Source organism: Martes martes, assembly GCF_963455335.1.
Source record: "Martes martes genome assembly, chromosome: 6".
Lineage (NCBI taxonomy): Eukaryota > Metazoa > Chordata > Mammalia > Carnivora > Mustelidae > Martes > Martes martes.
This window is the reverse complement of record NC_137893.1, coordinates 40,861,180-40,883,127: the sequence shown is the minus strand read 5'-3', so window position 1 is coordinate 40,883,127 and position 21,948 is coordinate 40,861,180. Positions and strand designations below refer to the sequence as shown.

General features: G+C 41.8%; 1 protein-coding gene across 1 annotated transcript in view; it reads right to left on the bottom strand.

Annotated features, from left to right (window-relative positions):
• The window catches only part of MDN1 (midasin AAA ATPase 1), a 172,830-nt gene that overhangs the window by 9,759 nt on the left and 141,123 nt on the right, over nt 1–21,948 (bottom strand). The window contains exons 76-93 of the mRNA XM_080806492.1: nt 21,303–21,429; nt 19,646–19,751; nt 18,979–19,094; nt 17,636–18,076; nt 17,161–17,387; nt 16,493–16,648; nt 15,955–16,124; nt 14,987–15,148; nt 12,763–12,900; nt 10,271–10,412; nt 8,708–8,883; nt 7,988–8,137; nt 7,336–7,480; nt 5,737–6,059; nt 5,287–5,451; nt 3,480–3,581; nt 2,401–2,602; nt 843–1,007 (exon numbers count right to left, since the gene is read on the bottom strand). Of these exons, the coding sequence (XP_080662618.1) occupies nt 843–1,007; nt 2,401–2,602; nt 3,480–3,581; nt 5,287–5,451; nt 5,737–6,059; nt 7,336–7,480; nt 7,988–8,137; nt 8,708–8,883; nt 10,271–10,412; nt 12,763–12,900; nt 14,987–15,148; nt 15,955–16,124; nt 16,493–16,648; nt 17,161–17,387; nt 17,636–18,076; nt 18,979–19,094; nt 19,646–19,751; nt 21,303–21,429 (3,213 nt within the window). The remainder of the gene's footprint in view (nt 1–842; nt 1,008–2,400; nt 2,603–3,479; nt 3,582–5,286; nt 5,452–5,736; nt 6,060–7,335; nt 7,481–7,987; nt 8,138–8,707; nt 8,884–10,270; nt 10,413–12,762; nt 12,901–14,986; nt 15,149–15,954; nt 16,125–16,492; nt 16,649–17,160; nt 17,388–17,635; nt 18,077–18,978; nt 19,095–19,645; nt 19,752–21,302; nt 21,430–21,948) is intronic.

Sequence of the window (21,948 nt, the reverse complement as noted above, 5' to 3'; positions counted from 1 at the left end):
CCCGATAAGCCTTGTAGGACTGTGTGATTCTTTAAAGTACGTGCATATAGAACTTTGATAAAAACAAAAGCTAAAATAAAGTCACAGTTCCATTCTATAAATGAGAACACTGAGGCAAAGAAAATATGAATAATTTGCCTCAACCTATAACGCGAGGAAGAGGCAAAGTCTGGATCCTTAATTTTCATCAGAGCTATGCCATTCCCACCGAAATATAATGGCTGGGCAGTCGACAATTCTAAAACCTAAGAGAAGAAGAAGAAAGGAAAAAGGGCTTTTGAATTGGGCAAGTTCTTTCAACGTTGCATTTATTCCACTGCTGATAAAGTTGTTTTTTTAATGTGTTAAAAGCATGTCCTTTATTTATTTATTTTTAAATAAATTGCCTAGTAATAGCACTTGGTCAACAACAAAATGGAACTGTATGTAGGACGTCTGGTTATTTTTTCACAGGCATTTTCCCCATTCTTTAAATATTTTTATTACATTTTATGCTAATATTCCATATTTTCACATAATTGAAAACCCTTCTCTAATAATCCAGAGTGTATCTTCTGGTCATAACGAAGTAAGTGTACTATTTTGTTTTCTACATATTTAAAAAAGACTGATGGTCTTTTGCCAGAATCTCAGGTTTCTGAGGTCTCCTTGAAGGATGGTGTCTCCAATGCCACTCCTCCACCTTTTGACTCCCAAGTGAAATATAGTAGAATTATCATAGGCAAATGAACACCTATGCCATGGGTTTGGATGGCGAAAGAACAAACCAGATCAGGCCACACTACATAAGAAGTGACTTTTCTAAGTCAGCTTAGGAGGGATTTCTTCACTGTAGGACTCACCAGGGCTCGCCGTGGTCCCCGACTTAACCTCCTCTGGCTTCAGCTGCTCCACATCTGCTGCTCGGAGCTCCTCCTCCTCCGTGTCCACGAAGGTATCCTCTATCTCCTCTTCCTGGTCCCCCCTGGAATCTTTTGCAGACTGTTGCTGCTCCTTGCTGGCCACATCTGCCAATAAAGCACACAAACACATAGAGAGCCTAGGTCTTTGCAGAACAAAGTAATCAAGAATGGGTATAGTTTGTCATTTTAAGCTCCCAAGATTTTATTCATGCTGGTTCTCTGCTGACCAGCTATGAGGCATGAACACAGTGCTTGGCTTCTCTGTGCCTAGGATGCCCTCCTGATCTACTGATGTAACTGCCTATTCTCTACCACAAAAATAAGATGCTTAGCTAGGTTTTTACTGCTCTTACAAGAAACTGAAGCAGAAGAAACAGGCTGGACACATGACTCAGAATAGCTAAAGGAATTATCCTACATTACCAAGTTATGAGTAGAGAAACTGTAATGATTAAGAGTGTAACAGAGGACACAGAAAAACCAATGTTGAGGATGAGCTCTGTGATCCTGGACAAGTTCTTAAACTTATTTGGCCTCAGTCTACTCATCTATAAGATGGAAATATTGTAACTCATAAGATTATTGGAAAAATTTCATGATAATTTAGCAAATACTTGGAATTGTATTTGGTACAAAGCAAGAGCTCAATTCATGGTAGCAATTATTATTACTGTTTTGTTTTTCTAAAAAGTGAAGACAGGGAGAAAATAATTCATGGTAGAACAATCATCTCTGAAACAATGCTCATAAATATAACATATGTGTGTGTGTGTGTGTGTATATATATATATGTATATATATATATATATATTTTTTTTTAAGATTTTATTTATTTATTTGATAGAGAGCACAAGTAGGCAGAGAGGCAGGCAGCGAGACGAGGAAGCAGGCTTCCTGCTGAGCAGAGAGCCCGATGCGGGGCTCTATCCCAGGACCCTGGGATCATGACCTGAGCTGAAGGCAGAGGCTTTAACCCACTGAGCCACCCAGGCGCCCCATAACATAGATATATTAACACCAGTTTACATGTTAGGAATAAAATATTAAAAAGTCACCAAGAGAACAAAAGAGAGACTGAGTAATGACTGACCACTCCTCTTCGTACGTGAAGTTTTTCTCTTTTCACTTAAGAGAAAACAAACATTTCTAGTTCATAGTTCTTGCCGTTGCAGGGAGTGACCTCACAGTGACTATGAAGGAATGTCCAGTACTCAGAAACCCCGAGACTAGCATTAGGTTTGGATGTGGCAAACTGTTAGCAAGGATATGTAAGACTTACACCAGACCCCAAAACCCTGAACACTTACACTCGGCCACAGATACCTTTTTATACCCAAACCAAATTGCATTCCAGCATAATTCTTCTTAGAGAGAAAATAGTTCCAAAAAAGCCATTACCCATTCCTAAGATGAATTTATCTGCTGGGCATATGGTCATAAAGCTTAAACTCTCACAGAGAGCTGAGTGAGCAAAGCAGAAGCCTTCCCTGAACCATACCGTACGTCTGTGCATCGTAAGGGTCATTGCCTTCTTTAATGTGCTCAAATGCATCTGCATCCTCCAGCTGGGCCTGGGGCTGGGCTGGCCCCTGCTCACTATGGCTCTCCATATTCACGGTCCTAAGTCGCTTATGGACATGCTCACTGTGATCACCCATGGAGCGCTCATTGTCGGCCTGTCCAGGTTTCCTCTTGAAACTCTGCGGGAAATAGGTGGAAATTCATTAGAGCTTTGTCTATAATGGCAAAACGACTAATGTCCATCCACAGGGGGCAGGTTTACTAAATGAGGTACAACCACAGAAAAATGGAATTCAGTGCAGCTATTAAAAAAAGAATGGGCAGATCTCTTTACACAAATACAGACCGATCTGTATGATATACTTTATAGCCGAAAGGCAAGGAAGAAACACACATCCATACATAAGCTACATATGCAAAAATACATGTAAAACAAGACAAAACTAGTAGCACCAACCTTCTCTTAAGTGGCTTGAGGACAGGAACAAAATGGAAGCTTTTTAGGGGATTGCTTTTTATATAGGAACTTCATTTCATGTTCATGAGTTATACCCCACTCAAAAAAACCCTAATTTTTAGGGGCACCTGTGTGGCTCAGTTGGTTGAGCATCTGACTCTTGATTTCTGTCTGATCTCATGGGTCATGAGATAGAGCCCCTGTGTCATGCTCTGTGCTGGGCAGAGTCCACTTGGGATTTTCTCTCCCTCTGCCGCTCCCCCTACTCACACTTGTGCTTGCAATAAATAAATAAATAAAAATTTTAAAAACCGTATTTTTAAAACACAAGAGAGTAAGGACAATGGAAAAAAGACTGGCTAGTACTGGGCAACAGCAGCCAACACCTGGCTCTTAGGCTGCATAGCAGGAATAGGGAGGAGAGGGGTGTGTGCGTGTGTGTGTGTACACGCCCCCACAGGGAAGAAGCCCAGGGTCCTTATCTGCTTGCTGTGGCCACCATCACATTTGGGGAGACAGCAAAGCCTGGGAGCCTGGCTGTTTTTAAACCACTACACTCAGGGCATCTTTTCCCATGCAGCTTGAAGAGGGATAGAGACCTGTGTGTTTTTCCTGGTCTGTTTCTGGGAAGCCAGCCGGGCAATGAAGTTGGATTCATGGCCTTCTGCCTGGTTTGCGTCCGCAGCTCCACTCCCATGTTCCTAGGAAATGCAAGCCACAAGAGAATGAGGGTGGAAGACGCTGTACGAGCACCTGGTTACTGCACAGGATTACACGCAGCTTCTCTAGCATTCTCCCCTCCGAGTCACAGAGTACACCTGCCTCCCTGCTCGGGAACTGACCCGCGACTAAGGCCTGGGCCCTGGGCAGAAACAAGAGCACTGAGATCCAGAGGGTACCCTCTCGAGTGACTTTGCTGTGAAAGGCTGATTAGTTCCTTGCTTCCAGGACTGTAATGGCTTACTCTGAAGGTAGGACAGACCTCAACCAGAAACTGGGTCTGCCATCAACCACCTATGTACCCTTGAGACTGTCATTTCACTTTACTGCGGCTTACTTAACTCAAATATAAAATGGAGAAAGTAATAACAATAATCAGCTATCTTAGAGAACTATCATGAGGACGTGAAGTAAAGAAAAGGCTCAGCACTACCTAATGGTGCTCAATAAATGTGGGGGATGGGAACAAGAAGTATAAACAGGTGTTATTACTGGTGAGAAAACTGGGCTCTTGGGGTGCCTGGGTGGCTCAGTCGTTAAGCGTCTGCCTTCAGCTTGGGTCATGATTCCAGGGTCTTGGGATCAAGCCCCGCATAGGGCTCCCTGTTCAGTAGGAAACCTGTTTCTCCCTCTCCCACTCCCCCTGCTTGTGTCCCTCTCTTGCTGTGTCTCTGTCAAATAAATAAATAAAATCTTAAAAAAAAAAAAAAGAAAAAGAAAAAGAAAGAAAGAAAGAAAAAGAAAACTGGGCTCAAAGAGGCTTAAGGAGTTGGCCAGAATCACCACTGTAAGTAAACAGCAGGCCCTCAGACTTTCAATGCTCTTTCCACAGCATGCCAGTGGCCTGACTTGTGGTCACACACAGAACACATCATTCTGGCTCAAGGAACAAAGTGATTTGCTTTTTAAATTAAAACCCTTAGAGGGACACCTGGGTGGCTCAGTCATTTAAGCATCAACTCTTATTTTCGGCTCAGGTCTTATCTCAGGGTTGTGAAATCGAGCCTGGGGTTGGTTCTGTGCTGGAAGCTGGAGCCTGCTTAAGATTCTCTCTTTCAGGATGCCTGGGTGGCTCAGTCAGTTGAGCATCTGCCTTCGGCTCAAGTTGTGATCCCAGGGTCCTGAGATTGACTCCTGCATGAGGCCCCTGCTCAGTGGGGAGCCTGCTTCTCCCTCTGTTTGCCACTTCCCCTGCTTGTACTCTGACAAATAAATAAATAAATAAAATACCCCTCCCCCCAAAAAGATTCTCTCCCCCTCTACCACTCCCCCATGCTCATTTTCTCACTCTCTGGCCCTCTCTTAAACAACAACAACAACAACAACAACAACAAAAACCTTTAGAACCTGGTGGGCAGCAAGGAAGAGGGAACTACTAACAGAAGCACAGTACTGGCTCTACAAGTCTAAATTCAACCTATCTTTACTTGGGAGCTTTCTAAAAAAATAACATGAACCTGATTTTCCCATGAAGAACTACCAGTCTAACAGCTTCTTCTCTTTAAGCACAATACTTAAGTACAGCGTAGAGCCAGCATTCTAGGGTTTGTTCTGAGAGGCAAATAAAAGTAGGTATCTAATCATTTTCTCAAAGAATGGAAGATCTTTTTAGATGTTGGCTGCTAACTAGATGGAGATTTCACCCAGGGAAAAGAGACCCTCCCAGAGGCAGCGAGGGACTATCACCTCCTTTCCCTGCTCCTTCTCGGGCGCAGCCCCAGCCAGCTCGACAGCCTGTGCACTCTGCACACTCTCCAACCCAGTCTGCCCGCAAGAGTCATGCTCCTTCCTCTCTGCGGCCTCTGGCAACTGCTCCTCTGGGTCAGAGTTCTCCCCGACTTCTTCTTCTTCCTGCAGGGTAAGCAAACACCACATTAAAATGCTCTGAGGGAAGAATATAAGGCAGCGGGGTGGGCGGAGGTTGGGGGGAGAGAACTGTAACAAGCCGGTGCCCTGCTGCTCACCAAGGGGAGTCTGCAGGGAGGGAGGGTATCAGGCAGAAAGGGTCTTAACAGAAACTTAGTGCTGCTCAGCAGCGCCACCTGGTGCTAGAGAAGTATCCTAAAAGATTCTCATCCGAATGAAGTAACCTCTCCTCCCATTTTAACTTCAGACAAACCAGACACTCCACAATACCTGGGGCTGGAGACCTTGGTCCACAGGAATGCCATTCTCTGCACTGCCCTCATTGGCTTCCTTGTCCTCGTCCTCCGGAGACTGCCGCTCATCCTCTGAGTTTTCTTCAGGATGTTCAGCGGTATCTTTGTCTTGGTCTTCAGCTCCTGTGTCCATCTCTTCCTCCCCCTCTTGCTTCTCCTCTTCTCTGGGGTCTTCCTCAGGCCCATGTTGACCCTGACCTTCACTGTGGTCAGCCTCGATCTCTTCCTTTACTTCCTCAGCTTCATGACCTGCTTCTTCGGTATCCATTGGCTTTTCTTTAATTTCCAAAGGATTTTCTTCTAGATAGATACAATAAAAAGTAGAAACACAGAATTCAACAGGATTTAACATGGGATCGAGTTATAAAAGTTCTGTTATTAGTCTCAAACCAGGAATTGGGACACTATGGCCCCCAGGGCCAAATCTGCCTCTGTAAATAAAGTTTTACTGGAATACAGCCATATTTATTTGCTTACCTATATGTATGTTTAGCCCACCCACCCTGTATTGCCTATGGCTGCTTTCACACTACTACAAAAGCAGAATGGAGTTTTTGCAATCTCTGTCGCAGCTTATGGCCTATAAATTATGATGTATTTATCTGACCTTTACAGAAAAAGTATGCCCACCCCTGCTCTAAACTGTAACGTATATGCAATTGTCTGGATGGTGCATTTCACTAAAAAATTCCAAGTAATCCCCTAAAAAATCCTAAAAGCCAGCACAAGAACAGGAATATTTTAGACCAAAGACAGGAAATGATATTATCCTTGGGAAACACTGATAGACATCCTTCTTTATCATACACAGAAAACACGACATATATTTAATGGAAATATCCTATTTGGAAAAGTTTTATTTATTAAAAGAACACTCCTAGGGGCACCTGAGTGGCTTGGTTCATTAAGCGTCTGCCTTCGGCCCAGGTCACAATCCCAGGATCCTGGGATCGAGCCCCATGTTGGGCACCCCGCCCAAGTGGGTGTTTTCTCTACAATGCTTCCAATCCCAGAGAGCTCTCCCTAGGGAAGTCACCCAAACTGAACAGTGGGTGACAGAGAGATTACTGTCAAGCACCATGTGATTTCTCGATTATTCAATGTCATTCGTCATAACAATGGCTTCATATTTCAAACTAAATACACAACATAAGCATAGCAATCAACACTGAAACAATCATTTCCCTAAGAAAGCTCAAACTAGACTCCGTAAGAGGCCTACGTATACCCAGACTGCAGTGTTCACACCAACCCATGAGATGGAGCACTGAGATGGCTGTGGGGAAACGAAGCTTTGTGGGAGGAAGCACCACCCAGGTGGCGTACTGCTAAAACAGAGGACAGGAGAGGCCATTACTGGCAAAAACCTGCTGGTTTACTTTAATTCTACTCAGCTTACCCTTTAAGTCTAACTCAGGTGAGAAACACTACAGAGACAAAGCAAACAATTTTTTCAAACTGGAATTGAGTTGACCAGACATGATTTATAACCTGGCCATGATATGGCATGTAGAAATTGATTACTGCTCATTTTCAGTGAATTCCAACTGGTCTCTTTAGGTTTTAAAAGACACACCTCCTTCTTCATGGTCTGTGTCCTCACTGCCATTCTTATCTTCACTGTCTAGGTTCATGTCATCTGGAAGATCCAAGGCTTCAGGTTCTGGCAGTTTCTCCTGATTGCCATGGTAAGGGTCTACCTCATTCTCATCATATTCCCTCTTTGGACCATGAAGAGAACAGGAAAAAAAAAAATAGAACATTTTTAAAAAGCAGCATTTGCATGTAATTAGCTCTAAGCAGTTATGCTAAAAGAATACAAAGGCTCTTCTCTAAAATTTCTCCCCCACTTTAGAATTTTACTAATGCTTCCAGAATTTTCATGCTGGAATTTCAAACTCCACTTTCTGTGCAGTTTCTCCACCAAAAAGAGATACTGTGTTAATTTCAAAAAGGAAACTAAAGGTAATGAGGAGATATATGGAAAAGAATCACAAGTTTAGCCAAACTCCAGCATGAGCCCAAACAGCATGAAAACCACCACACTCGCAACCAAACTAGTTAGATAGTTTATGTCCTGTTGAGAGACTTTGTTACATGTTCTTTTATGAAGCAATGGGAAAACAGCTGATGAATAGGAAAAAATGTCTTGACACTCCCCAGGAGCTGTGTGGTGTTAACAGCCCTGGCCCGGAATCAGGGGAAGATGGATTTCAAATCCTCATCACCTCATCTACTTGTTCATTAATTTTGTCCTGGCCTTGTCCATCATCAGCAACTTCTGATTCTTCCCTTTCTTCCTTCTTATCTCGGTTTTTATCTCTGTTTGACTTCCCAGCATCCAAGTTGTCATCTTTGGCAACAAGTCCACAATCTTCCTAAATGTCAAAGGAAGAAAAAACATAGAATCATTATTCTCAATCAAGAAACTGCTTTCACATAGGTTGATTCTACCTAAAGTAGCTCTTAGGCATGTAGAATTTCTGCCTGTTGGGCCAATCCCATAGTAGTATCTAGCTGACAGGGTGTCCTTCATGTCTTCGAGAGCAGTCTGACTTGGCCCAGATGGCAGCACTGATGTCCAGTGTGTGAACGGTGGGGTGGGCCACCCTGTGCTGCTGCAGAGTCCCACCCAGCCCCGGACGTCTCCTAAGCAAACAGCTAGAGAAGTTCAGTGGTCAACAGTAGAATCAGTGTATTTACACTGAGTCTTCTTAACTTCCCTCCTCTGTAACACATGGGAAGGCCCACATTAGACCATTCTTCCGGCTCTGAATACAATCAAGTACGAAAGATGGAAGAGGAAAAAAAGAGAAAAAAGGGATGAAAGAAAGAAGAGAAACAAAGACAGAAAAGGAAGAGCAGTAAATTACAGGGAGTGGTAGCTGGTGGGAAGAATGCCTCGTCTCAACCTGGGGACTAGAGGATGGGGGGAATCTTTTAATTACCTCATCCATTCCTGGTCCTGTTTCTTCAGTTTTACTGTCTTCTTCCTCCTCATCTTCCTCCTCCTCATCATCACCCCAAAGCCGCTCATCTAGTTTGTCAGCTTCCTCACCATTCAGATCACCCATCTGTTTATCCAGGTCTCCGCCTTCACTGTCTGATTTCCCATCATCCTCTTCTGAAAGGGAAGGCACTGAGCTTAGTGAAGCAAATCCCCAAACTGAGAGGTCTGTGTGTGCATAAGAGGCATGGACCCACTACCTGGCAAATTCCCCACCTGAGATTGTGTTTCTACACCGTACTGGCAGATGTCTTTAGATCTGCTGAAGTAGTCCTACTGTGTTTTACAAATTATTTGAAGGAAAAAAGAAGTCTGTAATGTGTGATATTAGCAAACAGAAGGGTGGTGGGATAGCTGTCAGGGTATCTACTTCTGGTACTGTGGGGAATGTTCGTTATGGGACTCAGTAACTTCACTGGGTTTTGGTTTCTTATCTGTGAAATGAAAAAGTTAAACTATAGGATTTTCAAGGTTCCTCCCCATCTCCAACACACTATACACTTCTATTTTATCCAACATTTAACATCATGTGTCTAACTCAAACAGAATTTTCTTGCCATTGTTTTTGCTCAGTGTCTGCTGTGTCAAAGATTAGATTCTTATGCTGCTTAGGAAATGTGTACTTTTCTACTCTACAGTCAACTTTCATTTCTGTAAGATCTTCACTTATAATAACACAGGATATCTCAAATTAAGCTCTAGACAGAAATTTCGGGCAATAACAATTATGGAACAAACATGACAGGTGATGATGTCATGTAAGAAATCAAATTCTCAAACAATTTGTAACGAGAGGGGAATGTTCATAGGTTAAATGAAAAAAGCAGACTACAGTGGCGCCTGGGTGACTCAGCTGGTTAAGCGTCCAACTCTTGATTTCGCTGAGGTCATGATCTCAGGATTGTGAGATCAAGCCCTGCATCAGGTTCTACACTGGGCATGCAGCTTGCTTAAGATTCTCTCTTTCCCTCTCTAAAAAAAAGGATTAAAAAAGCAGACTATGAAACTATTATGGGGTGTGTGTGTGTATGCAATATATGGAAAAAAATAAACTAAAATTTATTAAGTGGTTTGGGTGGTAAGCCTAAGGGCTATCTATTTCACACCTGTACTCTTGCTCCAAATCACCTATAACAAATGTCTACTATTTTGCTAAGTTTTTTTTAAGATACTACCCTGACCAATTTACTTTTGAGCTGAGAGCCAAGCTCTATTAGGGATATCTCTCCTTGCTCTTTCAGGCTTCCCTGAAGGGGAAGTAACTGCATCGAGCACATGAGGCAGCCAAAATACCAGTCAACGTCTCAGTTTACTCAGAAGAATCTCCAAAACTGGCCACGGACTTCTGCCTCAGGGGACACAGGGATGAAATGTGCATATGCTGCTGTTATGAGAGTAATAAACTTGTTCCAGAAGATTGTAACAGGCTCCTTATTGGGAACATGTAATTTCCTACATAAAATATTTCTTACAAACGAGAATGAAGGGACAGATAATTGCAAACCTTGTTCTTCAAGCTCCCCATCATGCATTTTCCCTTCAAAGTCTTCTGACATCTCAATGGCATTATCCTCGCCCTTAATGTCTGATTTTGAGTCAGGATCCTCTTTATCCTTTTCTTGACCTTTCTGAAATGTATCTTCTGCCTATATTAAAAAGCATTATAGAAAAAATAAACACTGTAACTTCGCTACTGTTTATTTGACTTTAAATAGAATATAAATATTTAAATGCCAACATTAACAGCATAAAGTTATCTCTAGAGAACCAACAGGGATAACCACACACACAATAATTTCTGGTTTGCTTTAATATGTCTGTAATTTCCAGTTTTACTGTACTGGAATTAGAGAATACAGGATTTTGTTGAAGGTTTCTCCACGTGAATTGTTTAAAAAAAAAAATCCAGACATATTTAAAAGAATATGCATTCTTTAAAAAAAGGAATGAATTCTTAAGAAGGAGGATAAAAAAAATTCAATCTTATTATATTATCCACATCTTTAATATTTTTATCACTTTGGTCTCTCATAGATAGTAACTGAATGTAATTTTGTTCACCTTTCCTTAAACTATATATTCCTATATACTTTAGGTGATATTTGGGGCAGAAGATTCATGATTGTCTTGTTACGGTTGGATTTTAAAAGTGCTTTTTAAAAATAAAAACATAATAAAATCCTATTACAAGAATCTAAGCAAAAGAGAAAAAGTAAGTTTCCCCAGCACCACCATGCTCCAAAACTCCCAAAGAAATTAGCCTCAGTGACTTTCTGATCCATCTTTTTATCCATGAATACACCTAGGTGATCTGTAGCAATAGCTGTCTCCCAACATTTTATAAAACAATGATCCTTTTTTGTTTAAAAAAGGGTTTTTACAATCTGCTTTTCTTTCTTTTTTTTTTTAAAAGACTTACTTTTCAAGTAATTTCTACACCCAATGTGGAGCTCAAACTCATGACCCCAAGGTCAAGGGTTGTATGCTCTACTGACTAAGCCAGCCAGGCACCCCTGCTTTTTTTTTTTTAAATTAAAAAATGTCCCACAGATAAATTTAAATGTAGCAACATGGAAACCTATCTCATTCTGTCTAATTAACTTACAGCACTGTTATGCATAGATGGTATCATAATTTATACAATTTCCTCCTGATAAATATTTGGATCTTTTCACAATTTTCACTGTTACAAATAACGCTATAGGAAACATCCTTGTACAAAAAAACACTCTTTCCTACACCCATTTATCTTTGACCCTTATTAGCATTTATATCAGAAAATATGGAATTCCTAGGTCAAAGAATACACACAATTAAAATTTATTAGATACTGCAAATTGTTCTGATAGCTTTTATCCCATTTAATGTTTTGTGCTTTGGATTGCACTTTTCTATTAAGTTTATAACTTTTTTGCTTTAATTTTTTTGCATGAAGAAAGTACTGTTGATGAAGTTAAATTTGAGAAATTTAACCAAAAAAATGCATGTGTATTAAACAGAGCTCTACCACATCAACACTAGCATAACTCTCTTGGTTATTCTTTCCAGTTTTCCCTTCAAAGGATGAAAAGTTGAAACTGGTTTGTCCCTTTATTTGTAATAGCTATAACCATACCTTAAATAAAAATTGATGGTCTGCTTTAGACTTTTAGAATATAGGTGCTAAAAAGAAACTACATTATCTCTTATTTCTTCAAGTCACAGTTGATAAATCTAAATGACTAATAATAGTATGTAAAAAACAAAACAAACAAACAAAAAACAACATTCCCAAATGAGACAGGCATTTAAAAAAGGAACACAACAATCTTAGCCCAAAGCATCTATTTCAAAAACATTTTTGATTCCAACCAAAAGAGGATATAGATGAAAATTTTTCAACAGGTCTTAAAGACATATAATAAAATGTGTTAGTAGTAAACACTGGCATTATTATTTAATGCACCTGTTACCTAAAATAGTCAATTTTTTTACCCTTAAATGAGCCACTACCAAAATTACTTAAGAAAAATCATCAGCAAAGATCTCCCCATTTAAAATAAAAACTTTGGGGGCGCCTGGGTGGCTCAGTGGGTTAAAGCCTCTGCCTTTGGCTCTGGTCATGATCCCAGGGTCCTGGGATCGAGCCCCGCATCTCTGCTCAGCGGGGAGCCTGCTTCCTCCTCTCTCTCTGCCTGCCTCTCTGCCTACTTGTGATCTCTGTCTGTCAAATAAATAAAATCTTTAAAAAAATAAAATAAAATAAAAACTTTTAAGTCATTTCCCTCTTGAATTATAGCCATAACTAATGACTGAGCTGCAAAGTTCCTTTCTGTAGTCTTTTGGCTTTTTATTTGTACTAAGCTTTTGTATTCTTAGGGCTCCATGAATCACAGTTTGAAAACCATTAACCTAGCAAGAAAAAAAAATTTGTGGAAAACGTAATATTGAAAAGAAAGGAAGAAGGGAGTGAGTTTCTGTAAACTGTATCCATGCTTCAGGCATGTGAAAACGTACCTGTTCTTCATTTTCTATCTGGTCACTCACATCTTTCATGCCCTCGCCTTCCCCAATTCCACCTCCTTCATAGTCATGGAACTCAGTTGCTCCCTCTCCTGCTGAATCTTCCATGAATTCTTTGGGTAGGCAAAATCCCTTGAAAATAAGAGGAACAACTAGGTATAAAAGCAATAAAAGACAGAAAAAAAAATTGTTTTAGCTTTTCTCTAGCTCAGCATTTTCAATCTGATGGAAATACATCCAGTAGACCTTTGATATTCTTTTCTTTCTTGCTGATAACAGTTATTATGCAGGTTCAAAGCTTGACATCAGATTTAACATGTAAGGTTTTGAGTTCATAGAGGCCCTCTGGTGTGTAGTAATTTCATTTAGCAAGACAAAAATCTGAATGAATTATATACTAGAATAAGATTTAGGAGCAAGTCACTGAGCAAGGGTAGAACCTCTCAGTATCTAAATCCCAAAGGGATTTCATCCTTCTTTATTTACTTCTCAAATTAGTAAGCCTGAGAAGAAAGAGAGGAGGGATAGAAGACCTATAATCCTGGAGGTACAGCAACTTGAAGCAGATGACACAGTGGGAGATTTCATTTTTACTTGAAAAATCGAAGAAAATTTGGTGCGATGCACAAGTAAAATGTTATTTTTAATATAAAAAAATGCCTCCCTCTCAACTCTTGAGGTAAAACTGTCACTCTTGGTGTATGTGCCACATCCAGCATTTTCTGCCAAGGCACCTGGAACGGCATGGGGTCAAGAGTCAAGAACAAGATCAGACAAAGAAACGCATGTGAAGGTTAAGAAAGCAGTGTTTTGTGTTGGAAAATAGTTTGCAAAGGAAAATCAACTACTAGCATGTGGAACAAAAATGAACAGAAAAACAAGTACAAGAAAACAGTGGTTCTCAATAAGAAATTTTATCAGACAAGCTATCAAGTTGTCGATCTTAGGATGAAGAAGTACTAAAAAATCAGCTGTCAGTTAACAAGGAATTAAGATCCTCCAAACAGTCACTGGTTAGGACTCAGTTACACAGAAACAGCTTTCATGGATTAGGTGTTGTAATTACAACTTAGATCTATTACCTTAGCACTGAGTGTAACCTACTTTTCATTTCCCTCTGGATTACTCAGAAAGGATAGGAGTATAATTTGGATACGACATGTATTCTAAGGATGTTGATCGAAAAATATGTTTTGGTTAACTTACCTAATTTTCCCATTGAGTTACATTGTTTTAAATTAGATGTAGGTGTAGGCAGAATACAGCCATACAGGAGGAGGGGACATCACTACTGTAGCTACATCTGGAACAGCCAAAGGGCTTCCAACGCTTTGCTTATATCAGAACCCCCACACCCCACCTCAAAGCACAGGCCAAAGTTATTCTAGAACCTGTCAGACAAGAGCAAGAGCACAGGTGGACAAACACAGCTAACCCAAATCTCAGGAGGACCTCACCATACATTGCCACTGTCTTTTGTGCGCAGTATGTATCTTCCAAGGAGTGGTGATGGGATGTGACACTGGCTCAGTGCCCATCGGATAGAGGAAGCAAATCAGACTAATTCATTTATTTATTACTCAACAAATACAAATGTTATTCCTCCAGTCAGAACTAAGAACTCCTGACTATTTACAAGGCTAGACCCCATCTTCAGTTTGTAAATTCCTATCTTCCTCAAGTGACTCTCATCTGTATTGTACTTAGATCTGGAGACAATCTTAGAATACTCAGGAAATCAAAACAAAACAAAGTGTATATTCAATTAAAAGTAGTTTTCACAAAAATGCTAAGCAGTGTAGGCAGATCTCAATTTACAAATGAGGAGACTGAGGACAGCCTCTGGCATCTAGGGAGTCCATCAGTGGGGGACCTGCAGGTCCCAAAACCTAGTGGAAACAGGTATAGCAAAAGTGCTAGAAAAGCCCTGAAAAATCCACAGGGAGAGCAAATCACCTCCTGCTATTTGTGAAGGTCCCCAAAAAAGCCTAGGAAATAGGCAGAGGGTGGTTGGGTTATGGACATTGGGGGAGGTATGTGCTATGGTGAGTGCTGTGAAGTGTGTAAACCTGGCGATTTATAGACCTGTACACCTGGGGCTAATAATACATTATATGTTAATAAAAAAAAAATTTAAAAAGCCTGGGAAACCCCGCACTAATGGGCTGGAGTATTTGATACTGGCTGCCCGAGCATGCTTCACATGAACAGTCCTTACCTCCTGGGCGAGCTCTGTGAAGACCTGGGCAAGCACAGAGAGCAGTTTTGCAGTGCTACGGTGAGTCGCCAAAGACATGGTCAGGAAGAAGAGGACGAGGTCTGAGTATCTGGAGAGCATGGGCACTAGACGCACCAACAAGCAGCAGGACTGGCTGAAGAACTGCGGGCGAAAGATCACAAGGCCTGCTCACACCACGTAACGGGTACTGGGTTCTCTCTGGGGTAATACAGATGTTCTGCAACCAGACCGCAACAATCGTTGCACAACACCATGAATGTAATAAACTCCCCTAAAGGTAAGATTTACGTATATCTTATCTTACACACACACACACACACACACACACACACACACACACACACCTCTGCTCTCTGATATTTCTTCCTTCCACAAAACCTCACAAAAGTACACTTTAAATTCTGTCACTTAAGTTTAATTTAGTTAACAAGGTTTTTTGTTTTTTTTTTTTTAAATGTTTATAAACGAATTCTATTCAGAATCAAAGCTGGCACCGGAGGCAATGCTACAAACTTACAATGTCCTACAAAATAAGTTGCTCCTCTGGACTATTATGGACACAGCAACTGCCCCTCTGCTGGCCTGTTGTGAAGGGAATGGTATTTGCAGGGTGTGGCCATTCAGCCTTAGTTGAAGTAGCAGCACTCACATTAACATCAAATTCCCAGTACTGTGCGGTTGGGTATGAAAGAATTCCAAGGTAACAGATACTCTGGATGGCTGGCATTTTTTGCATCTATGCATCTTACTACTATAACCCTTAGCTAGCAAGTCCTAAGCTTTTCAGTTTGTCAGTGATGTTTACATGCATAAAGAAATCAAATTCTTAGTGATTTTTGCCACAAAGGCCTGCTCTGAGACCACCCACATGGAGCAAAGCGAAACCCACCCTGCCTTTGGTTGGATCACTCTAGATAGCAAGAAGCTTATAAAGAACCATTGGTTACCGTGTGCTTCGCTGCTGTGCCATCCTCACCATACGATTTTAGCCTCTCCAACAGCTCAGAGACAGCAGAAATTATCTTCTGCACATGCAGAGCACTCACATCGGCCCACAGGTCATCCTCTAAGAGTTTTGTTAGATGTCCTGACTGCAGTCTCTCAAAGCCTGGTGCCTCTTTCATTCACAGAAAAGAAAGACATGATGAATAACACAAAATAAACCCTTTCATCTCCATTCATCCAGTCATTCCTAACACTGGTCCTTAAATATCTAGCCACAAAAATAAATTTAAAAAGTAAATCAAGGGGCGCCTGGGTGGCTCAGTGGGTTAAAGCCTCTGCCTTCAGCTCAGGTCATGATCCCAGGGTACTGGATTGAGCCCCACATAGGGCTCTCTGTTCAGTGGGGAGCCTGCTTCCCCCACTCTCTCTCTGCCTGTCTCTCTGCCTACCTGTGATCTGTCAAATAAAAAAATAAAATCTTAAAAAAAAAAAAAAAGTAAATCGAGTATAAAAACAGTTTTTGCCTGATTTCAGACATACCATCCTCTTCTGGTGGTCTTGTTTGGTCAGTGTTCTCCTCTGTCTTTTTACTGTTTCTTTCTGCTAAGTTCTGGATGGCACAAAGAATGGCCCGGATGGCAGTTTCCACTTGCTCTGAAAAATCTTCCACAAACCCTTCCTCCAACATCTGGTTTCCTAGTAAGTAACATGGTGAGAAACAAACAAAAACTCCAATCATTTGCTTCAGTGCTTCTGGAAATCATTAACAATCCACATTTGTTACTTTTACGAACGGCCACCAGTCAGCACCAACTGTGGGTGAGCCACCAGGTCAAACTGCTGAACACAAAGATGAAGAAGACCTATTCCTCGTCTAGATAAACCTACAAGAGTTTATCATCTTTCATTGAAGGTTTTACTAGAAGAATCAAAAATATGAAACTAGTCAGGATAGTGTGTACAAACACTAACTTGGTCCAAATATCAGTGCTACAAAGTGACACGATCAATTCAGAGGCAACGTCCTCAAAGAAATGGGGCAGCAAGAGTTAGGAGCTGTGGGTTCCAGCCACACCTGCCTGTCTTAGAACCCTGCACAGATGTGTCTAGAAAAAACATAAAGTATTTTTAGGATACTCTAGATGTAAATCTACAAGACATCACTCCTACACTGGACTCTGGCTCCCTTGTTGAATGACAGTCCTTACCGCTTTGGCTGCCTAAAGCAAGTAGATGTGTCTTCCAGGTAGTAAAGTCATCTGTGGCTTTATTGATTTCTCCTCTTAAATATTCCAGGCTCTCAACTAACGCCATTTTTTGGTCTGTTTGCTCAACCTCCAGCCCTGGAATAATGAACAAGGACTCCAGGCCTTGCAAATGAACTGACATCTGGGACAGGCAACTCAGCCCAGAAGAGCAAACTTCAAAATCCTTCCTGCAACAACAGAAATGCCACAATGTTGAAAGGAAGGGGCTACACCCTCCCTCCAACCACTAAAATGTAAGCAGGGGAAAATTCACTGTATCTCAAGATTTATAGTTACACATTTGCCACAAAGAACCATGAAGGTCCATGGAAAAACAGAACTGAAGCAAAATCCCTTTTATCACTTTATCCCATTACTAAACTCCAAGCAAGCACCCGTGCACACAGAGGGACAGTAAAGACATAAACACACTCACCAAGAATGAAAGAGAGTCTCACAAGAATGCTGCCTGATTCTGTCAACATCAGCTTTCACTGTTTTAATGGTTTTCAGCATTTCTGTTAATCTCACAGTTGACTGTTGCCAAAGATGGTCCTGCTTCCGCATCCGGCAACCAGAGGGCAGCTGATTTCGAGGTATAGGGGATGGGTAACTCAATTCTGATGGGATGAGGTCCTGTACTGCTCCGGAAGGCTGACCCTGTGCCTGGGCCTCACCTTGGCCAGGAGTTGGCCCTGCACTGGGGCAGCACTGGAGGAACCAGGAGAGCTGCTCAAGCAGGATCTGGCTCTGCATGGCCAGATGCTGCAGCCTTTCTGTCCACTGCTGCACAGTGTCCTGAGGAGGGAAGGGCACGGGGTAGACCAGTGGGCCAGTCAGCCTGCCATGAATCTCCTGCACGCAGCCAAGGAGGTTCCTGTACCGAGAAATCCATGGGGGAAACACATGGCACCTTAAACTGCATCACCAGGTTTTTTTAAATAGTTAACTTCATTTATTTCTGAACAAAGAAGAAGCTTTTTCATATAATCAAAAAGAGGATCCCCCAGGTTAAGAAGTCTGTTAAAATCCCTTTTAAAATACTTCAACACATCTTTCTGAAGACTGAAAGAAGTGTCTTCAGTCTTTCACAAGTGTCAAAACTCACTGCTTATCACCTTCCCCCTTACAGCTTTTTCACACCCAACAAAGTCACACCACTGCAATGATTTCAACCATTATTAAGAAAAAAAAGTCTTTAACTGTAGTATACTTTGTTAGATAAACTCTTAGGAGTAGAGCAGAAAACAGCTGTAGCCAAAGTGATTAAAGTCTAGAAATACTACCTTTGGGTTAACAGTCCATTCAACAAACCGCTTTCCTTACTGTCCTCATCTTTAAAATACCCATTTCCACTGAGGAGCATCCACATATGACACTCAGCAAGCTGCAACTCTGTGACCCAAAAAGCCTAATGAACAAAAGCAGTCTCAGATACAATCTGTGCCCAGAGACAGATGCTGCGGTACCATAAACACAATCCTGCCACACAGCCCGAGGGACTGTCATCCACAAACCCCCTTCTATACTGACCCAGGTATACTTCAGCCACGGCAACTGCTTCTGTCTAATTCGGCTCTGGATTCATTCCCCGGGGCCCTTCTCCCAAGAGGCACTGCCAGAACCACGGAGCAGAAGCCTATCACCAAAAGCAAGGGGAAGAGCCAAGAGAAACTCCACCTGCATCTCTGGGCCTCAAATTTCATTTCACAGTTGAGAGCTAACTCACACAATTCTTCTAACTCATACCACAAACCCAACTAACTAATTAGCGGATACCTGAGGAGGATCCACTGCTCAGTCAGTGTGGTCAGGGAGCGCCGCTGTCGGATAAGCATCTTCATCAAATGTGCCGAGAAGCCTTTGCACCGCTCAACGTTGCTCATGCCCATCTCCTGGCAGGGGAAGAAGGAAGCATGCCAAGGGTGTTGCTAGCAAACACCAACACTCGTGCAGGTGTCACTAGAAAGCCGGTTCATCCAACACTCTCTGGGGCAAGTGCCCCTTGCTTAGACAAGCTTTGGGTATATACCGCAGTCTAAAAGTAACACATTCATCTTTTTGAGCAGTGCTTCTCAAATTACGTTTCCACAGATCACTGATCTGTTAAATCTAGGAACTAGGATTAACACACTCAAAATTAGTGGTCTTTTCTCAATTCACAAAGGGAAAAAGACCTGAAGAGGACTCTCAAGTTGAAGCTTTTCCTACATAACTTTTTGCATTTGGTCTCGTTGGCAAATAAAAGTAACAGAATTTATGACAAAATGCTCTGATTAAACAGAAAATTACACTGATTTACACTATAAGCTTAATGATATTCTGCAGAAAGCTCAGTCACTTTCAGTAATGGGCTCTGACCAACTGCCGAGACTGAAGAATGTTGCTCTGGAGGAAAAAACAGGAGCTTTCCCAGGCCCTGCAACTCGGAGGTTCCATCACCTACCTTGGCAGGAGCTGCTAAGGCTGCACTAAGCCTGGCGTGCCGTGCAAGAGAGCGGAAGAAGTATTTCTGGCATCCCTCCCACGACGATGAGATTTCTGTAAGCAGCCTGGAAAATAACTCTACATGATTTATTTAATTAAAACCACTATTTCCTACCCCAGATCCTGAAGACTCAGAGACCATTACTATTTAGTCACAACCAAAAGTCAAGAGTGTGAACAGATTTATTTCTGTGCGGTTGCAGTCAGGCACTCATCAGTCCTCTATGCAAAAGATGTATTATATACTTAGCACTGAAGTACAGTGGGGAAATAAACTGATATCAATATAGTTTCCTTAATGAAAACTTCATAACTATCTTAGGAATGGAAGCTAAGGGTCATAAATCCTGATGCTTACAGGGGCTAGGAAGATAATATGATTGAGTGAGGACAGCCAAGCACAAAATGGTAAATGCCAGTGACAGCGGACCTCAACGTGGAAGAAGAAAAGGAAGACCACAGTGATCTGGCAAGCATGTGTCCGTCAAAAGGAGGGAGCTACAGATTAACTTTTGACTACATGGGAGAGTAAATCCACTTGGCTGAATCTTCTTGAAAAACTGAAATCCAGGATATTTAGGTAAAATTTCTACTTTTGGGGTGCCTGGCTGGCTCAAAAGAGCATGCAACGCTTGATCTCAAGGTTGTGAGTCTAAGCCCCATATTGGGTCTAGAGATTACTTAAATAAATAAATCTTTTTAAAAATTCTACTTTTTACAATGTTGTGTTGAATTAAAATTTAAAGCACTGAGAGGACCACTGAGCAAACAAAATACAAAGGTATGCATACCCAGCTCATGCCAATCATCATTTACAACCACCTCTGCCATAGGTAATGAACACAGAAACACAGAACACAGAAACAGCTCTGCCTCAAAGTTTAAATTCAGGTCATGATCCGAGGGTCTCGGGATGGAGTCCTGCATTTGGCTCCCTGCTCAGTGAGGAACCTGCTTCCCCCTCTACCCTTCCCCTCTGCTTGCGATCTCTCCCTCTCTTAAATAAATAACATCTTAAAAAAGAAAAGAAAATCAAATGAAAGGAACAAAAAAATAATGGGAGAGGTGAATACAGGAAGAAAGGAAAGGCACTTTAAAAAAGGGGGGGGGTGTGCCTGGATGGCTCAGTCTTTTAAGCTTCTGCCTTCGGCTCTGGTCATGATCTCAGAGTCCAGGGATTGGGTCCCACATTGGGCTCCCTGCTCAGCAGAGAGTCTGCTTCACCCTCTCACTCTTCCTCTCTGCTCTCACTCTCATTCTCCCTCTCTCTTGCTCAAATAAATAAGTAAATAAATAATCTTTAAAAAAAAGGGGGGGGATGCTGGCTGGCTCAGTTGGTAGAGCATGCAACTCTTGATCTCAGAGTCATGAGTTCAAGCCCCATGTTGGGTGTGGGGCCTGAGGGAGGGAGGGAGGGAAGGAGGGAGGAAGGAAGACAAAAAAGCAAAAAAATTCTCTTTTACCGAATGCTCACCACATGCCAGATCCCAAGCCAGGCACTATTCTAAATGTTACCTGTATAGCAACACTAGGAAAGAGGGATTCTATCCCCATTTTGGCAAATAAGGACATGGAGGCTTAAATGACTTGTTCTAGTTATAATTCAAAAAACAAACCTAGAATCAGCCTCCTGAGTGCTGCTGACTATAGACAATGCACTCCGGATATCTAATGGGTGAAGATGAAGCATCTCTTGAGGGTTTTTTGAACGGGCCCAGGCAACACCTTTGCGATATGACAAACCTAGGAAATAAAAAGCATGTGTTTTAGAAACTCAGAAGAGAATGACTGTGCCATCACCCCCCTCCCCCGTGTGCCAGTCCCACCACCACTGCTATGCAAAATGAAGCCCTTGGAACAGCACTGGGAGCTTGTTGGAAAGCAGGCTGTGAGGCCCGCCCTGCACCTACCGAAACAGAACTACTGCACTCGAGATTCCCCGAGTCATCTGTACATACACTAGGGTTTGAGACATGTTGCTCGCCAAGCTATGTTGGAAGGGTGGGTGCTGTACAACATATGGTGATGAAAATGAATCACAGTTTCTGAGAAACCTCATTACAAAACTGTGACAATATTTGGGAATCACAAATGGTTCATTAAAAGAATTTCATACGTGACTGAACTCTCAGAATGGCATTTTAAAACCTGGCCTACCACCTCCTGTTTCCCACCGTCTCGACTATCTCTAGAAATTTCCCCCAAATCACCCACGTGTTTTCCTCCCTAATAGCTGGTCATCATTCTGCATCAGGTTTCAAG